Consider the following 19,801-nt stretch of genomic DNA (forward strand, 5'->3'; position numbering starts at 1 on the left):
GACCTATAGCCCAACTCACACCGCCTATTATGACTTCGAATGTCTTTTAGACCGTCAAAATCCTCAAGGCATGGTAGAATGTAAGCATAAAGCTATTGCTTATGCTTACATGATTTTAGACAGAGAATTAAATGTCGTAGAAATGTATTCATACGTTGGTCCAGACGCTGTTAATCATTTTATTACAAAGCTAGAAGCCTCATGGAAAGCTATTTATGCTCAGCTCCCCAACTTCCCTAAGAACTTGTCTAGAGAGCAGGAAAGAATGTTCCAAAGACAAAATACGTGTCAGTTGTGCCATCAAAATTTCAAGAATAGGAAAGATAAACATAGACATCATAATCATACTATACAAGAAAATAATTACTTAGGTGCTTATTGTGCTCGTTGCAATTTACAATGTAAAAATGCTCATAGATACTTGACCACATTTTCCCATAATGCAGCTTATGATCTTGGAATTATACTTAACGTACTGCCTAAAGATCCTCACCGTGATGTAGAAATTCTAACCAAGGAAGGTTTAAAATTTATGCAAGTCATCATAGGTGAACTTAAATTCCTAGATAGCCTAGCTCTCCTTAATGGGTCATTAGGAACCTTAGCAAAAGAGCACGTTGCCAGTAAGAAACCCACAAAATATACTGAACACATATTAAATGGCGTATCCGATGAGGCTAAAGCTCTGTTAATAAAAGGTAAACAAAGCCTATGTTATGATTACATTTCTTCCATGGAAGTATTAGACGAACCTCAGCCCTACACTTCTTGCAGCAAGCCCAATTCACCAATCAACGACTTCTACGATGGGCTTTGTATCTGCAGAATTTCAACCTGGAGATCTTCTACATCAAGGGTTCCGACAACATAGTAGCAGACGCCCTCTCCAGAGTCTAAGAGGTAGAGGAAGCTACACATACCACTCTACCATCAGAAGACGTAACTTCACCCATTAGAGCAGGCTTCGGGGGAGAGTTGTGACGGTAATCTCTTTCAAGAGAGATTGAGCATGCTCTTCCCTACTTAAAGTTACTTATATATATATATATATATATATATATATATATATATATATATATATATATATATATATATATATATATATATATATTTATATATATATATATACAACACTAAGATGCTACCTTCAAGATACGTCTAACAGTAGTACAAAACGTTTTGACCAGGAGGCAAACGTACCCTAAACTCCCCCTACTCCTCACTCCCTCCATGCCGGCTCGCCACCGTCGTCAACCAGCAAACTACCATTCCCAGCCTTCCTGCTTCTGATTGGTGACCCGCCGACTGCACACCTGCACCTCAGCGCCCTCTACCAAGTCGATGTCTGGGCCTGAACCAGCAATTGAAGTTAGAATATCCTTGTGCTCCCAAGCTGTGAACAACCAACTGATATATGCTCTGTTAATTGGAGGAGGTTCTCAGCTAGCGCTATATTCTCAGCACCTGTTTATTCATTCTTTTGTCTTTATTTTATTTGTAGAGTAACGTCACCCTTGTTCTTAATTTTTATGTTATATTTTTTGACTTGTTTGTTTGCACTGTACATAGCCAAGGAATTGTCTTATTCTTAATTTTTTAAGTTAATTAAAGTTTCATTGTTCATACTATGTGTTTTGCATGTCTTCCCTTACTTTACCACAGACCACAGCCAAGCAGTCGATCTTTTTTTTTTAAATGTGATAGGCATTGACACCAGCCATTAGGAGGACTTCCGAACACCTACACTTCTACACTTTCCCGTCACAATACACACTCTGGTACACCCATACGCCACGCCAGACACAGTATACACACTCTGGTGCACCCATACACCACGCCAGAGACAGAATACACACTCTGGTACACCCATACGCCACGCCAGACACAGTATACACACTCTGGTGCACCCATACACCACGCCAGAGACAGAATACACACTCTGGTACACCCGTACACCACGACAGGGACAGTATACACACTCTGGTGCATCCATACACCACGCCAGACACAATATATACACTCTGGTACACCCATACACCACGCTAGAGGTTATCTTGAGGTTATCTTGAGATGATTTCGGGGCTTTTAGTGTCCCCGCGGCCCGGTCCTCGACCAGGCCACCACCCCCAGGAAGCAGCCCGTGACAGCTGACTAACACCCAGGTACCTATTTTACTGCTAGGTAACAGGGGCATAGGGTGAAAGAAACTCTGCCCATTATTTCTCGCCGGCGCCTGGGATCGAACCCAGGACCACAGGATCCCGCGTGTCCCGCGTGCTGTCCGCTCGGCCGACCGGCTCCCTCCCGACCGGCTCCCTCCGGCTCCCTCCCGGCTCCCTAGACACAGTATACACACTCTGGTACACCCATACATCACGCCAGACACAGTATACACACTCTGGTACACTCATACACCACGCCAGACACAGTATACATACTCTGGTACACCCATACACCAAGACAGACATAGTATACATAGACTGGTTCACCCATACACCACGCCAGGGAGAGTATACACACTCTGGTACACCCATACACCACGCCAGACACAGTGCACACACTCTGGTACACCCATACACCACGCCAGACACAGTACACACACTCTGGTACACCCATACACCACGCCAGACACAGTATACACACTCTGGTTCACCCATACACCACGCCAGGGACAGTATTCACCCTCTGGTATACCCATACACCACGCCAGACACAGTATACACAATCTGGTACACCCATACACCACGCCAGACACAGTATACACACTCTGGTACACTCATACACCACGCCAGGGGCAGTATACAGCACGCCGCACACAGTATACACACTCTGGCACACTCATACACCACGCTAGACACAGTATACACCGTTACACACTCAAACACCACCCCACACACAGTATGCAACGTATACACACCCATAAATCCACGACACACACACACAGTGTTCACCGTATAATACACCCATACACCACACCACACACAGTATACACCGTATACACACCCATAAAGCACGCCAGACACAGTATATATACACAGTATATATACACCGTATACACACCCATACACCACGCCAGACACAGTATACACCGTATACACACACCCATACACCACCCCACACACAGTATAAACTGTAAAATACACCCATACACAACGCCAGACACAGTATACACACTCTGGTACACCCATACACCACGCCAGACAGAGTATACACCGTATACACACACCCATACACCACCCCACACAGAGTATACACCGTATACACACACATACACCACGCCAGACACAGTATACACACTCTGGTTCACCCATACACCACGCCAGACACAGTATACACACTCTGGTACACCCATACACCACGCCAGACACAGTATACACCCTCTTGTACACCCATATACCACGCCAGACACAGTATACACACTCTGGTACACCCATACACCACGCCAGACACAGTATACACACTCTGGTACACCCATACACCACCCCAGACGCAGTATACACGCTCAGGTACACCCATACACCACGCAGACACAGTATACACACTCTGGTACACCCATACACCACGCCAAACACAGTATACACACCCTGGTACACCCACACACCACGCCAGACACAGTATACACACTCTGGTACACCCATACGCCACGCCAGGGACAGTATACACACTCTGGTACACCCATAAGCCACGCCAGACACAGTATTCTCACTCTGGTACACCCATACATGACGCCAGACACAGTATACACACCCTGGTACACCCATACACCACGCCAGACACAGTATACTCACTCTGGTACACCCATACACCACGCCAGACACTGTATACACCGTATACACAACCATACACCACATTTCAGAGCCAAATATCGTAGATACTCAGATGTAAACAAAGAGTTTCTGGGAACATTTATATTAGTCAGAGTCTCACAGTTTATTATACAATTCAATAGGATTATAACCCTTACCAGCGCAGAAGAATGGGAGCAAGAGGGACACAGCTGCTGAGAGTCGCATTTTCTTCACCCAAATGACGCGTTCTGTGAACAGAAAGGCTGATTTTAGACGGTTATAATGATGGGGATTTGATCCTTACGGTGATTCTGTATTGAAAACACATGAATGACGTTTTTTTGTGTGTGTTAAATGAGACAGGTGTTATGTCCAGACAGATGTACACCCATACACCACGCCATGGACACATAGATGGAGGTGGATATGTGTGTTGACAAAGGCTATGGATTTCTGAGAGGTGCTGGAGACCAATGATAGCACTTTGCGCCCTGCAGAGGGGGAGAACCTGCTGCATGGGTACCAGCTTCTCCACGGTATCAACCAACCCCGGCTTTGCGCCCTGCAGAGGTGGGGAACCTGATGCATGGGTAACAGCTTCTCAACAGCTCAAAGGAAAGCTGGACATTACCTGCGTGATTCTGGTGTTCCGTTCGATCCCTGTAGACACTCACCTGTGCCTTAAGGAAACAGGGGCGGCAAAGCAAAGAGGTAACACCACTATTTAAAGTCTGATTGGAAGAGGGGGTGATTAGGGAAATAATTTTTAGTTAGCCAATTGGAAATCCCCAGCATGAGGGGCTTGGGGTGAAATGGAACCTGTCCCCAGAGGCCCACATCAAGAAGATATCATCAGCGGCATATGCTAGACTGGCCAGCATAAGGACTGCTTTTAGAAACTTGTATCAGGAATCGTTCAGGACCCTGTATACCACTTATGTCAGACCAATCCTGGAGTATGCAGTTGCAGCCTTTAGGCCATACCTAGTTAAACATAAGAAAAAGTTAGAGAGGATTTAGAGGTATGCCACGAGATTCGTCCCGGAACTGAGAGGTATGAGCTACGAGGAAAGTCTACGGGAGTTCAACCTCACGTCCCTAGAAGACAGAAGAGTTCGGGGAGACATGATCACCACATACAAAAATTCTCTGCAGAATTAGGCTTGAACTGAGATTCTCCTGTTAGCCTAACTCCCAGGTACCTATTTACTAGTTGAAGAGAACATTAGGTGAAAGAACACACGCCCAAACATTTCTGTCCCTCCCTGGAATCGAACCCAGGATCCTCCCGAGTGTGGGATCGATAACGAAACCAACTGTATTACGCTCCTGTAGGTCGGCGTTCAATCCCAGAGACCCCCAGTTCTTCATATTCCCAGATGTCAGATGTTAGTCTCTCTCATACCCCTTCCTACTGCTATAACGTCACACTAATTAACAGCTTTATCATGCTAATTACCCACACACACACCTGCATGCTAATTACCTTCTGCACACAAAAGTCACTTTTTACTGTGTAGAAACCTGAGTCTTTTTAGTAGGTCTTTTTAGGGACTTTTTTGTCGAGTCTTTTTTTGGGTCAATAGGACTTGACTTTTTCTCACAGAATACAACAGAAAATGTTCAGAGAAGGAACAGAGATTAAACTAATTCCTGTGTGGAAATGTAAAATTTTGTCTCTGTTCTGTCTCTCTTTGGCTGTCTGGGACCGTCTCTGTGTCTCTGATGCTATTGTGGGTGGGTGGGTGGGTGTCTGTCTGTCTGTCTGTCTGTCTGTCTGTCTGTCTGTCTGTCTGTCTGTCTGTCTGTCTGTCTGTCTGTCTGTCTGTCTGTCTCTCTCTCTCTCTCTCTCTCTCTCTCTCTCTCTCTCTCTCTCTCTCTCTCTCTCTCTCTCTCTCTCTCTCTGTCTGGCTTATCTGGTGTTCCGTCTCTCAATACATCTCTGTCCATGTTCCTATTCCTCTTTGGGTTTAAGTCCCCTATGTTTCTCTCCGTTCTCTGCCTCTCTCTGGGGTTCTCAATCTCAGTTTCCGTCAATCTTATCTCATTTTTCACACAGGAGGGTACAGGAGCAGGAGACTGTTGTGGGTGGCCTCCCACACCACCGTGGGAGGATAACGAGCCTTCAGCAACAGTTGATGAGCTTAGCTCATCTTTTTCCGCTTCCTAATTGACTCTCAAGATGAGTTATGCGTTTAAGAATGAACAAACGCTAATTAGCCTCGTGCCAACAAAAATAATTCAAGAGGATTACATCCGTTTCCAGAGGTACGTTTACATAATATATTAAAGTATATATATATATATATATATATATATATATATATATATATATATATATATATATATATATATATATATATATATATATATATATATATGTCGTACCTAGTAGCCAGAACTCACTTCTCAGCCTACTATTCAAGGCCCGATTTGCCTAATAAGCCAAGTTTTCCTGAATTAATATATTTACTATATTTTTTTTCTTATGAAATGATAAAGCAACCCTTTTCTCTATGTATGAGGTCAATTTTTTTTTATTGGAGTTAAAATTAACGTAGATATATGACCGAACCTAACCAACCCTACCTAACCTAACCTAACCTATATTTATCGGTAAGGTTAGGTTAGGTAGCCAAAAAAAGCTAGGTTAGGTTAGGTTAGGTAGGTTAGGTAGACGAAAAAACATTAATTCATGAAAACTTGGCTTATTAGGCAAATCGGGCCTTGAATAGTAGGCTGAGAAGTGCGTTCTGGCTATTAGGTACGACATATATATATATATATATATATATATATATATATATATATATATATATATGCAGAATAACCACATATGAAAAATAGAAAATGCTTAACGCGTTTTCGGCTAATTCGCCTTCATCAGAACAAAATAGAATCTTGATTCTACTTTGTTCTGATGAAGGCGAATTAGCCGAAAACGCGTTAAGCATTTTCTATTTTTCATATGTGGTTATTCTGCATACTTGGATCAGTGTTTTTGTGATCATTGTTGCATATATATATATATATATATATATATATATATATATATATATATATATATATATATATATATATATATATATATATATATATATATATATATATATTAGTATATTTTGGTAGCAGTCTTTCCTGTAGACACATATTATTAAATATGACCGAAAAAGTAAGATTAATAATTCTAACACGAATTTTCTCAATCTTTCGTACATTTCTTTTCACTGTAGGAGGTAAATCAAAAATCAATTCTCCAAAATTCATTTTTATTTCTAGTCTGACGCGACACGAGCGCGTTTCGTAAAACTTATTACATTTTCAAAGACTTTAGTTTACAAATACACAACTGAATAGAACTTACGCATCTCCGATTTTATATCTACATTTGAGTGAGGTGGATGGGGTGAGGTGGCATTAATAGGCTATTAATTTCATCAACACAAGACAGAACACGAAACAATGGGTATTGAATAGAAGTGTTTGTAGAAAGCCTATTTGTCCATATTTCTTGATGCTTCTATATTGGAGCGGAGTCTTGAGGTGGGTAGAATATAGTTGTGCATTAATTGGCTGTTGATTGCTGGTGTTGACTTCTTGATGTGTAGTGCCTCGCAAACGTCAAGCCGCCTGCTATCGCTGTATCTATCGATGATTTCTGTGTTGTTTACTAGGATTTCTCTGGCGATGGTTTGGTTGTGGGAAGAGATTATATGTTCCTTAATGGAGCCCTGTTGCTTATGCATCGTTAAACGCCTAGAAAGAGATGTTGTTGTCTTGCCTATATACTGGGTTTTTTGGAGCTTACAGTCCCCAAGAGGGCATTTGAATGCATAGACGACGTTAGTCTCTTTTAAAGCGTTCTGTTTTGTGTCTGGAGAGTTTCTCATGAGTAGGCTGGCCGTTTTTCTGGTTTTATAGTAAATCGTCAGTTGTATCCTCTGATTTTTGTCTGTAGGGATAACGTTTCTATTAACAATATCTTTCAGGACCCTTTCCTCCGTTTTATGAGCTGTGGAAAAGAAGTTCCTGTAAAATAGTCTAATAGGGGGTATAGGTGTTGTGTTAGTTGTCTCTTCAGAGGTTGCATGGCGTTTCACTTTCCTTCTTATGATGTCTTCGACGAAACCATTGGAGAAGCCGTTGTTGACTAGGACCTGCCTTACCCTACAGAGTTCTTCGTCGACTTGCTTCCATTCTGAGCTGTGGCTGAGAGCACTGTCGACATATGCGTTAACAACACTCCTCTTGTACCTGTCTGGGCAGTCGCTGTTGGCATTTAGGCACATTCCTATGTTCGTTTCCTTAGTGTAGACTGCAGTGTGGAAACCTCCGCTCTTTTCCATGACTGTTACATCTAGAAAGGGCAGCTTCCCATCCTTTTCCATCTCGTAAGTGAAACGCAACACGGAACTCTGCTCAAATGCCTCCTTTAGCTCCTGCAGATGTCTGACATCAGGTACCTGTGTAAAAATGTCGTCAACATACCTGCAGTATATGGCCGGTTTCAAGTTCATGTCGACTAAGACTTTTTGCTCGATGGTACCCATGTAGAAGTTTGCAAACAGGACACCTAGGGGAGAACCCATGGCGACCCCATCTACTTGCTTATACATGTGCCCATCCGGGCTCAAGAAGGGTGCCTCTTTAGTACAAGCTTGGAGTAGTTTCCTCAGAATATTTTCTGGTACGTCAAGAGGAGTACAGGCTGGATCACGATACACTCTGTCGGCTATCATCCCGATTGTCTCGTCCACAGGTACGTTGGTAAACAGCGATTCTACGTCCAACGAGGCTCTTATCCCTGTGGCCCGTGTGCCCCGCAGTAAGTCAACAAATTCCTTTGGAGACTTCAGGCTGAAGGTGCAAGGAACATAAGGAGTCAGCAGGCCGTTGAGTCGCTTCGTCAGTCTGTACGTGGGTGTGGGTATCTGGCTAATGATTGGCCGAAGTGGGTTTCCAGGCTTGTGTGTCTTGACATTTCCATATGCATATCCAGGTTTATATTCCCCAATGATCTTTGGCAGGTGGTGTCCGGATTTCTTGGCGTTCACAGTTTCGATCAGTTTGTTGACCTTTGCTTTTAATTCGGCTGTAGTGTCCTTCGTTACCCTTTGGAACTTAGTTTGGTCAGAGAGTATGATGTTCATTTTCGCCAGATATTCGTCTTTTTTAAGAATGACATATATTGGCGACTTGTCACCTCTCCTGACAACTATCTCCTTGTTCTCACGAAGGCTTTTAGCTGCCGCTTTGAGCTCAGGGGACAGTATGGTGCTTCTGTAATTGCCTCGATTCTTTCCTCCTTCTGCAATAAGTTCTGCTTGTAAGGTATCTTTGGTAGTGACCTTCTTTTGTGTCTCGAGGTCGAATATGTCGTCCAACAGAATTTCCAACTCTACTTTCCGGGCCATCTCACTCGGTCTGGACATAACATGACAGTTTATGCCCAGATTTAGGAGAGTGACTTGGTCCTCAGTGAGGTTAATTCCTGCAAGGTTCAGGAAGCCATCTCTTGGTCGTGGAATTGCCATAGGTCCTCCATATAATGTTGTTAGTTTCTTGATAATCCTTGTTTCAGTGCTGAGGTGATGTTGGTCTGTGAGGATGTCGAGGTGTTGTTCAATGCGGGTACGGATACTATGGTCGATGTTGCTATTTCTCCACTCATTTGTAGCATGAAGTAGTTGCGTTTTGTTGTCTTTGATTTCATTCTCTGCCTTGTATATCTGATCACGAATCAGATCCTGGCGATATTTTATCGTGAAGGCTTGATTCCTTGCTGCTGGGTCGTGCGCTTTAATATTAGTATATTTTGTTAGCAGTCTTTCCTGTAGACATATATAATTAAATATGACCGAAAAAGTAAGATTAATAATTATAACACGAATTTTCTCAATCTTTCGTACATTTCTTTTCACTGTTGGAGGTAAATCAAAAATCAATTCTCCAAAATTCATTTTTATTTCTAGTCTGACGCGACACGAGCGCGTTTCGCAAAACTTATTACATTTTCAAAGACTTTAGTTTACAAATACACAACTGAATAGAACTTACGCATCTCCGAATTAATATCTACAATTGAGTGAGGTGGATGGGGTGAGGTGGCATTAATAGGGTATTAATTTCATCAACACAAGACAGAACAAGAGGTGGTATTAATAGGGTATTAATTTCATCAACACAAGACAGAACACGAAACAATGGGTATTGAATAGAAGTGTTTGTAGAAAGCCTATTGGTCCATATTTCTTCATGCTTCTATATTGGAACATATAATCTCTCTCACCATCGCCAGAGAAATCCTAGTAAACAACACAGAAATCATCGATAGATACAGCGATAGCAGGCCGCTTGACGTTTGCGAGGCACTACACATCAAGAAGTCAACACCAGCAATCAACAGCCAATTAATGCACAACTATATTCTACCCACCTCAAGACTCCGCTCCAATATAGAAGCATCAAGAAATATGGACCAATAGGCTTTCTACAAACACTTCTATTCAATACCCATTGTTTCGTGTTCTGTCTTGTGTTGATGAAATTAATACCCTATTAATACCACCTCTTGTTCTGTCTTGTGTTGATGAAATTAATAGCCTATTAATGCCACCTCACCCCATCCACCTCACTCAAATGTAGATATAAAATCGGAGATGCGTAAGTTCTATTCAGTTGTGTATTTGTAAACTAAAGTCTTTGAAAATGTAATAAGTTTTACGAAACGCGCTCGTGTCGCGGCAGACTAGAAATAAAAATGAATTTTGGAGAATTGATTTTTGATTTACCTCCATCAGTGAAAAGAAATGTACGAAAGATTGAGAAAATTCGTGTTAGAATTATTAATCTTACTTTTTCGGTCATATTTAATAATATATATATATATATATATATATATATATATATATATATATATATATATATATATATATATATATATATATATATATATATATATATATATATATATATAAGTCTATTTTGGTAGCAGTCTTTCCTGTAGACATATATTATTAAATATGACCGAAAAAGTAAGATTAATAATGCTAACACAAATTTTCTCGATCTTTCTTACGTTTCTTTTCACTGTTGATGATAATTCAAAGATCAATTCTCCAAAATTCATTTTTATTTCTAGTCTGACGCGACACTTGAGCGCGTTTCGTAAAACTTATTATATTTTCAAAGACTTTAGTTTACAAACACACAACTGAAACTGAATAGAGCTTACACATCTTCGAGTTAATATCTACATTTGGGTGAGGTGGATGAGGTGAAAACAAACTTTCAACAATGGGTATTAAATTCAAACACAAGACAGAACACGAAACAATGAGTATTGAATGGAAGTAATTGTAGAAAGCCTATTTGTCCATATTTCTTGATGCTTCTATATTGGAGCGGAGTCTTGAAGTGGGTAGAATATAGTTGTGCATTAATTGGCTGTTGATTGCTGGTGTTGACTTCTTGATGTGTAGTGCCTCGCAGACGTCGAGCCGCCTGCTATCGCTGTATCTATCGATGATTTCTGCGTTGTTTGCTAAGATTTCTCTGGTGATGGTTTGGTTGTGGGAAGAGGCTATATGTTCCTTAATGGAGCCCTGTTGCTTATGCATCGTTAAACGCCTGGAAAGAGATGTTGTTGTCTTGCCTATATACTGAGTTTTTTGAGGCTTACAATCCCCATTTGAAGGCATAGACGACGTTGGTCTCTTTTAAAACGTTCTGCTTTATTTCTGGAGAGTTTCTCATGAGTAGGCTGGCCGTTTTTAAGGTTTTATAGTAAATTGTCAGTTGTATCTTCTGATTTTTGTCTGTAGGGATAACGTTTCTACTGACAATATCTTTCAGGACCCTTTCCTCAGTTTTATGGGCTGTGGAAAAGAAGTTCCTGTAAAATAGTCTAATAGGGGGTATAGGTGTTGTGTTAGTTGTCTCTTCAGAGGTTGCATGGCGTTTCACTTTCCTTCTTATGATGTCTTCCACGAAACCATTGGAGAAGCCGTTGTTGACTAGGACCTGCCTTACCCTAGAGAGTTCTTCGTCGACTTGCTTCCATTCTGAGCTGTGGCTGAGGGCACGGTCGACATAAGTGTTAACAACACTCCTCTTGTACCTGTCTGGGCAGTCGCTGTTGGCATTCAGGCACATTCCTATGTTTGTTTCCTTAGTGTAGACTGCAGTGTGGAAAACTCCGCTCCTTTCCATGACTGTTACATCTAGAAAGGGCAGCTTCCCATCCTTTTCCATCTGGTAAGTGAAACGCAACACAGAATTCTGCTCAAATGCCTCCTTCAGCTCCTGCAGATGTCTGACATCAGGTACCTGTGTAAAAATGTCTTGGCTTATTAGGCAAATCGGGCCTAGCATAGTAGGCTGAAAAGTGAGTTCTGGCTACTAGGTACGACATTATATATATATATATATATATATATATATATATATATATATATATATATATATATATTATATATATATATATATATATATATATATATATATATATATATATATATATATATATATATATATATTATATATATATATATATATATATATATATATATATATATATATATATATATATATATATATATATATATATATATATATATATATATCGTACCTAGTAGCCAGAACTCACTTCTCAGCCTACTATGCAAGGCCCGATTTGCCTAATAAGCCAAGTTTTCATGAATTAATTGTTTTTCGACTACCTAACTTAACCTAACCTAACTTTTTCGGCTACCTAACCTAACCTAACCTATAGAGATAGGTTAGGTTAGGTTAGGTAGGGTTGGTTAGGTTCGGTCATATATCTACATTAATTTTAACTCCAATAAAAAAAATTGACCTCATACATAATGAAATGGGTAGCTTTATCATTTCATAAGAAAAAACTTAGAGAAAATATATTAATTCAGGAAAGCTTAGCTTATTAGGCAAATCGGGCCTTGCATAGTAGGCCGAGTACGACGTTCTGGCTACTAGGTACGACATATATATATATATATATATATATATATATATATATATATATATATATATATATATATATATATATATATATATATATATATATATGTCGTACCTAGTAGCCAGAACGCACTTCTCGGCCTACTATGCAAGGCCCGATTTGCATAATAAGCCAAGTTTTCCTGAAATAATATATTTTCTCTAGTTTTTTTCTAATGAAATGATAAAGCTACCCATTTCATTATGTATGAGGTCAATTTTTTTATTGGAGTTAAAATTAACGTACATATATGACTGAACCTAACCAACCCTACCTAACCTAACCTATCTTTATAGGTTAGGTTAGGTTAGGTAGCCGAAAAACTTAGGTTAGGTAGGCTAGGTAGTAAAAAAACAATTAATTCATGAAAACTTGGCTTATTAGGCAAATCGGGCCTAGCATAGTAGGCTGAGAAGTGCGTTCTGGCTACTAGGTACGACATTTATCTATCTATCTATATATATATATATATATATATATATATATATATATATATATATATATATATATATATATATAAATATATTCTCCTTAAGCAAGCACCTCTGTTTGCCCAAGCGCTCTCTGCCTTACACCACCAAATAAAACACTTCGCAAACACAAACAGGGGAATAAAACTGGTTTTTTGCGTGCATACCTTCGGCTCTCGAGTGGGTGTTGAGTGAGCAGGAGTGGGTGTGTGTGTGTGTGTCCTCTTTGAGGAGGGGACCAGGAGCTGAAGTTTGTAGATTGTGGGGTCGATAACAAAGTTATGAAAAAGATATCGTCGTTTTATTGCGAAGTTCTGCAGATTAAATTTGAAGTTTTCAGGCCAAAAGTACCAGGGGTAAATATGATAGCGGAGATTCTTGGTTATCTTGAGGTTATCTTCTGGTTATCTTGAGGTTATCTTGAAGTTATCTTGAGGTTATCTTCATGGTATCATGAGGTTATGTTATCTTGAGGTTATGTTGAGGTTATATCGAGGCTATCTTGAGGTTATCTTGAGATGATTTCGGGGCTTAGCGTTCCCGCGGCCCGGTCCTCGACCAGGCATCCTTTTTGTTACACATCCCCAGGAAGCAGCCCGTAGCAGCTGTCTAACTCCCAGGTACCTATTTACAGCTAGGTGAACAGGTGCATCAGGTTGAAAGAAACTGCCCATTTTGTTTCCGCCTCCGCCGGGGATCGAACCCCGGTGTAACACTGTAAAAGGTGTTTGGTTTAGTTGTATTTAAAATACATAGAGATTCAGGAGTCACAGACAGGGATTTGAGAAGGCGCCAGTTTGTCGGCTTGAAACTCACACCTCTAAGAGTTAATGACCTCAAGTGACCTGAGGTCAGATCATGCGAATTTCACCTTGCTTCTGCTAATCTTATAATTGGAGCCTGGTAGCCTTCAAACATGCCGACGTTTAAGGAGTGGCTTGGTAGAGTGCCTGAGGCTACCTACTTGTGGGCAGAGTTAGTTACTAGGTTTCCCAATATATACTCGGAGAGCTATCAATTCAAGAGGATTAACAGAACAGCAGCCACCAGAGGAGAGAAGACGGCCTAGCAGTTAGGCTGTCGGCCGTCAGGGCGGGACAGTCTCTGTCAACTACAGACCACCCCCCCCTCTATCCAGCTATAGGCAGGCACTTGGTGAGTTGAGCATTAAGGTGACTTGGTCGTGTTTACGTATGTTGTGTGATGATCAGGGGCAGTCAAGTTGTAGGGTTCTCAAATTCTTGGATGATGGCTCACTTTGAATATTAATCTTTAACATTTTAATTGGATTGCTTAAGTTATGATACTTATCATGAAAAATATAATTGTTGAATTTATTATTTAAATTGTGTTTAACTTTGTTCCCTAGAGCTTTGAGTTAAGGTGAGAAAGCCTCTGTGGTTACGGGTTTCATGATATTAATGAGTACATGTTTGGAGTTGATACATGGTAATAACATCTTTTGAGAATATTTTGATACAGACAAGTTCCATTCCTTGTCGAGTATGTAATGATCTTGAATGGATGGTGGCAGCATTTCGTCTTCTACTATCTACTCTTCTACTTCTACTATCTACTCTTCTACTTCTACCTATCTACACCTCTCCCTCCACCCCTCTCTAATCTCTCCCTTTCAACTAATGACCCTCCTCGCTCCTCCCACCTCTCTACCTCTCTCACCCCAAACCCTCACTAATTACTTCACTAATCATTACTTTCCTTTCGTTTTCTCTTATACGTTTGTGGAATAGTTAGCTAACTGGGGACGGGATAATGGACTAGAGAGAGAGGTTCCCCCAGCCTCGTTAGTTAACTGGTGGGTGGAATAATGGACAAGATAGAACTATTTCCCCCACCCCCCGTTACACCGGAACCTTAGTACTACGAATACCGAGCGCCGTCCACTCAGCCGTCAGTTGGGTTATACCCTGATGGTTCTTAAAGCATTTACATAAGACTATATCCATCCCATTACCTGCAGCCAGAATGTAGTCGGGTTAATCGTAAAATCCTGGTTGGACACACATTGAATAAAAACACTTGCATAATAGACAAAACTACGATGTAAGATTACAAATTCTTGAAGCCATTCACATAAAAGACGAACAACTCGCCTTAAATGGCTAAATAACGGAACAATTCACTCTACCGACCATGAGTGTAAGAACAAGACCGGAACGTAAATATACCAACATTGATGATACTGCGTCCCTATTTACGTTTCCTATTCGTTCCCCAATTAATGCCCTATCTTCCCTTCTTTATGCCACACTCCTCACCTATTTGTATTGTGTACCAGGCGTCCTTAATGATATAAATCAAATACTGTCCCATCACTTGAGAATGAACCATGTAGGCTCGAAATGTTGTGCAAATTGATAATAAGTGTAATACATACTGCGTGTGTAAAGTACAAAGGTTCATCCATGTTCCTTGTCCACAAAACTATTTAAATAAATATTATTCATAAAAGTCACACAATCACACACTCACACCTCCTAGCCTCTGATGAGGGTGTCAACTCCAAGGTTTTGTTCTCGCCTCATTGATAAAAGAATGAGGCAGGTGCCCCAGTGCCTCATTCTTCGACCTCTTGTGAGGGGGAATGGTCTGAGGCCTCACAACCAGTGAACTATGAATGAGAGGATACAGTTGAACACGCTCTCTCTCTCTCTCTCTCTCTCTCTCTCTCTCTCTCTCTCTCATCCAACGTGATGGATGCTGCATCTTGTAGTCTGTCTTCATCTTTTTCCTTCTCCTTGCTTCTCTTCCTTTCCACTTTCCTCTCCCTGAGGAAATATATATATATATATATATATATATATATATATATATATATATATATATATATATATATATATATATATATATATATATATATATATATATATATGTATATTATTAAATATGACCGAAAAAGTAAGATTAATAATTCTAACACGAATTTTCTCGATCTTTCGTACGTTTCTTTTCACTGTTGGTGGTAATTCAAAAATCAATTCTCCAAAATTCATTTTTATTTCTAGTCTGACGCGACACTTGAGCGCGATTCGTAAAACTTATTACATTTTCAAAGACTTTAGTTTACACATACACAACTCCCATGGGTTCTCCCCTAGGTGTCCTGTTTGCAAACTTCTACATGGGTACCATCGAGCAAAAAGTCTTAGTCGACATGAACTTGAAACCAGCCATATACTGCAGGTATGTTGACGACATTTTTACACAGGTACCTGATGTCAGACATCTGCAGGAGCTGAAGGAGGCATTTGAGCAGAGTTCCGTGCTGTGTTTCACTTACGAGATGGAAAAGAATGGGAAGCTGCCCTTTCTAGATGTAACAGTCATGGAAAAGAGCGGAGGTTTCCACACTGCAGTCTACACTAAGGAAACGAACATAGGAATGTGCCTAAATGCCAACAGCGACTGCCCAGACAGGTACAAGAGGAGTGTTGTTAACGCTTATGTCGACCGTGCTCTCAGCCACAGCTCAGAATGAAAGCAAGTCGACGAAGAACTCTGTAGGGTAAGGCAGGTCCTAGTCAGCAACGGCTTCTCCAATGGTTTCGTCGAAGACATCATAAGAAGGAAAGTGAAACGCCATGCAACCTCTGAAGAGACAACTAACACAACACCTATACCCCCTATTAGACTATTTTACAGGAACTTCTTTTCCACAGCTCATAAAACAGAGGAAAGGGTCCTGAAAGATATTGTTAATAGAAACGTTATCCCTACAGACAAAAATCAGAGGATACAACTGACGATTTACTATAAAACCAGAAAAACGGCCGGCCTACTCATGAGAAACTCTCCAGACACAAAGCAGAACGCTTTAAAAGAGACCAACGTCGTCTATGCCTTCAAATGCCCTCTTGGGGACTGTAAGCTCCAAAAAAACCAGTATATTGGCAAGACAACAACATCTCTTTCTAGGCGTTTAACGATGCATAAGCAACTGGGCTCCATTAAGGAACATATAATCTCTTCCCACAACCAAACCATCGCCAGAGAAATCCTAGTAAATAACACAGAAATCATCGATAGATACAGCGATAGCAGGCGGCTTGACGTCTGCGAGGCACTACACATCAAGAAGTCAACATCAGCAATCAACAGCCAATTAATGCACAACTATATTCTACCCACCTCAAGACTCCGCTCCAATATAGAAGCATCACGAAATATGGACCAATAGGCTTTCTACAATCACTTCCATTCAATACCCATTGTTTCGTGTTCTGTCTTGTGTTTAGGAATTTAATACCCTATTAATACCACCTCACCCCATCCACCTTACTCAAATGTAGATATAAACAAATCGAAGATGTGTAAGTTCTATTCAGTTGTGTATGTGTAAACTACAGTCTTTGAAAATGTAATAAGTTTTACGAAACGCGCTTATGTGTCGCGTCAGACTAGAAATAAAAATGAATTTTGGAGAATTGATTTTTGAATTACCACCAACAGTGAAAAGAAACGTACGAAAGATCGAGAAAATTCGTGTTAGAATTATTAATCTTACTTTTTCGGTCATATTTAATAATATATGTCTACAGGAAAGACTGCTACCAAAATATACTAATATATATATATATATATGCGAACAAGCCTGAATGGTCCCCAGGACAATATGCAACTGAAAACTCACACCCCAGAAGTGACTCGAACCCATACTCCCAGAAGCAAAACCAGTCTTCCAGAAGTATGGCAAATACTTCCAGAGTATGGCAAAACCATACTCCCAGAAGCAAAACTTGACCAGTCGTGATGGTCAAGTGGATTAAGGCGTCTTGTACATACCAGTTGCGTTGCTTCTGGGAGTATGGGTTCGAGTCACTTCTGGGGTGTGAGTTTTCAGTTATATATATATATATATATATATATGTGTGTGTGTGTGTGTGTTTTTGTATCAACCCATGTATATCTTGTAACCATCAAATGCATAATAAAGCACAAAAAATAAAAAAGGAAGGGGGTGGTAGGAGAAAAGCACACAGAAACTGTATTGGAGGGGATCTAAACATTCCCTCTAATGCGTTATGCGTGGTTTCCTCCGAGGCTATGGGTCCCCCTTCTTCCAGCTAGAGGTGGTACTCCCTTCCATTGTTAAATATATATATTATATATATATATATATATATATATATATATATATATATATATATATATATATATATATATATATATATATATATCCCTGAAGTGTCGTTCAGGTTTTAGAGAAAAAAGCTTAAGTTTCGAATCTACATGGTTCATTCTCAAGTGATGGAACAGAGCTGAGCATGTGTGTATGTATATATATATATATATATATATATATATATATATATATATATATATATATATATATATATATATATATATATATATATTATATATATATATATATATATATATATATATATATATATATATATATATATATATATATATATATATATATATTCAGATGATAAACCTGAATAGTACACAGGCCTCACTTTAAATCTTTGAAAGTTCCAAATGCCCGTGCTGGGATTCGAACGTCTCCGCCCTGCGTGATGCAAAGCCGAATGCTGACCCTGTCCGTCAGCTACACAGCTAAATATTTTCAAAACAAGCGTTTCAAAACAACATATCATGTTATAGTAATATGCACCATTATTGACTGATCTCGGGAAAATGAACAGAAATTTCCTGGTGTCAATAATTTGTCCGTACTAGCATAAAACAGAATATAAACGTTTCACAGGTCCCAGCTAGCCCAGTTACCCCTTAACTATTATTTTTTGTAGTATTTCACACCACAAAGTTCCTCTCACTGGATAGAGACAAAGACAGACCCTCAGAGCTAGGGACAGAGACAGATAAAGACAGGCAAAAACTGACAGAAGGTAGATGGATGGATGGAGTAGATAGATGGATACATCGATGGATGAATGGATAGATCCATAGATCGATTGATGGATAGAGAAATAGATAGATGAGCAAATGGATGGATGGATAGATGAATGGATAGAACGTTGAAGTGAATGATAGATGGATATATGGATAGACATAGGATAGACTTATATATTAGGCAAATGAGAGACAATCACAGACCCGGGAAACGCCGGGTTACCCTGACCTCCACCCCCCCCCCCCCCCCGCTTCCCAAGTAATATAATAGGAGTAAGTGTCACTATGTCTTTAATATATTAAATGTCATTCATAAGAAATATAATAGTTCCCCCTTTCGAATTTTCGTTTTTTTTCCTTCAATTTTCTGTGGGTGAGGTTCAGAAATTATTTTTCATGTTTTATGTGAGTATGACTTTAGTTTAAATAGCAAGAAATTTCTATTAATTTTCCGAAATCAATGAATAATGGTGTATATTTCTATAAGAAAAAAAATATGTTGTGAATGTTTTTCAAAATATTTTCATGTGTGTACTGGCAAGCGGGGTCGGGGTCTGAATGTGAACCCGGAATGCTGTAATCTTTTGAATTATGGCGACCCACACCAGCCTATGTTTATCACGTGCCGCAGACCATTCTCAGTG

The 19,801-nt window shown here is 40.0% G+C and overlaps 1 protein-coding gene across 1 annotated transcript in view; it reads right to left on the bottom strand.

The window, feature by feature from the left end:
• The window catches only part of LOC138368663 (neuronal growth regulator 1-like), a 257,376-nt gene that overhangs the window by 165,177 nt on the left and 72,398 nt on the right, over positions 1-19,801 (bottom strand). The window contains exon 2 of the mRNA XM_069331386.1: positions 3,965-4,036. Within this exon, the coding sequence (XP_069187487.1) occupies positions 3,965-4,013 (49 nt within the window). The 5' untranslated portion in view covers positions 4,014-4,036. The remainder of the gene's footprint in view (positions 1-3,964; positions 4,037-19,801) is intronic.

This window comes from Procambarus clarkii, chromosome 25 (assembly GCF_040958095.1).
Source record: "Procambarus clarkii isolate CNS0578487 chromosome 25, FALCON_Pclarkii_2.0, whole genome shotgun sequence".
Taxonomy (NCBI): Eukaryota; Metazoa; Arthropoda; class Malacostraca; order Decapoda; family Cambaridae; genus Procambarus; species Procambarus clarkii.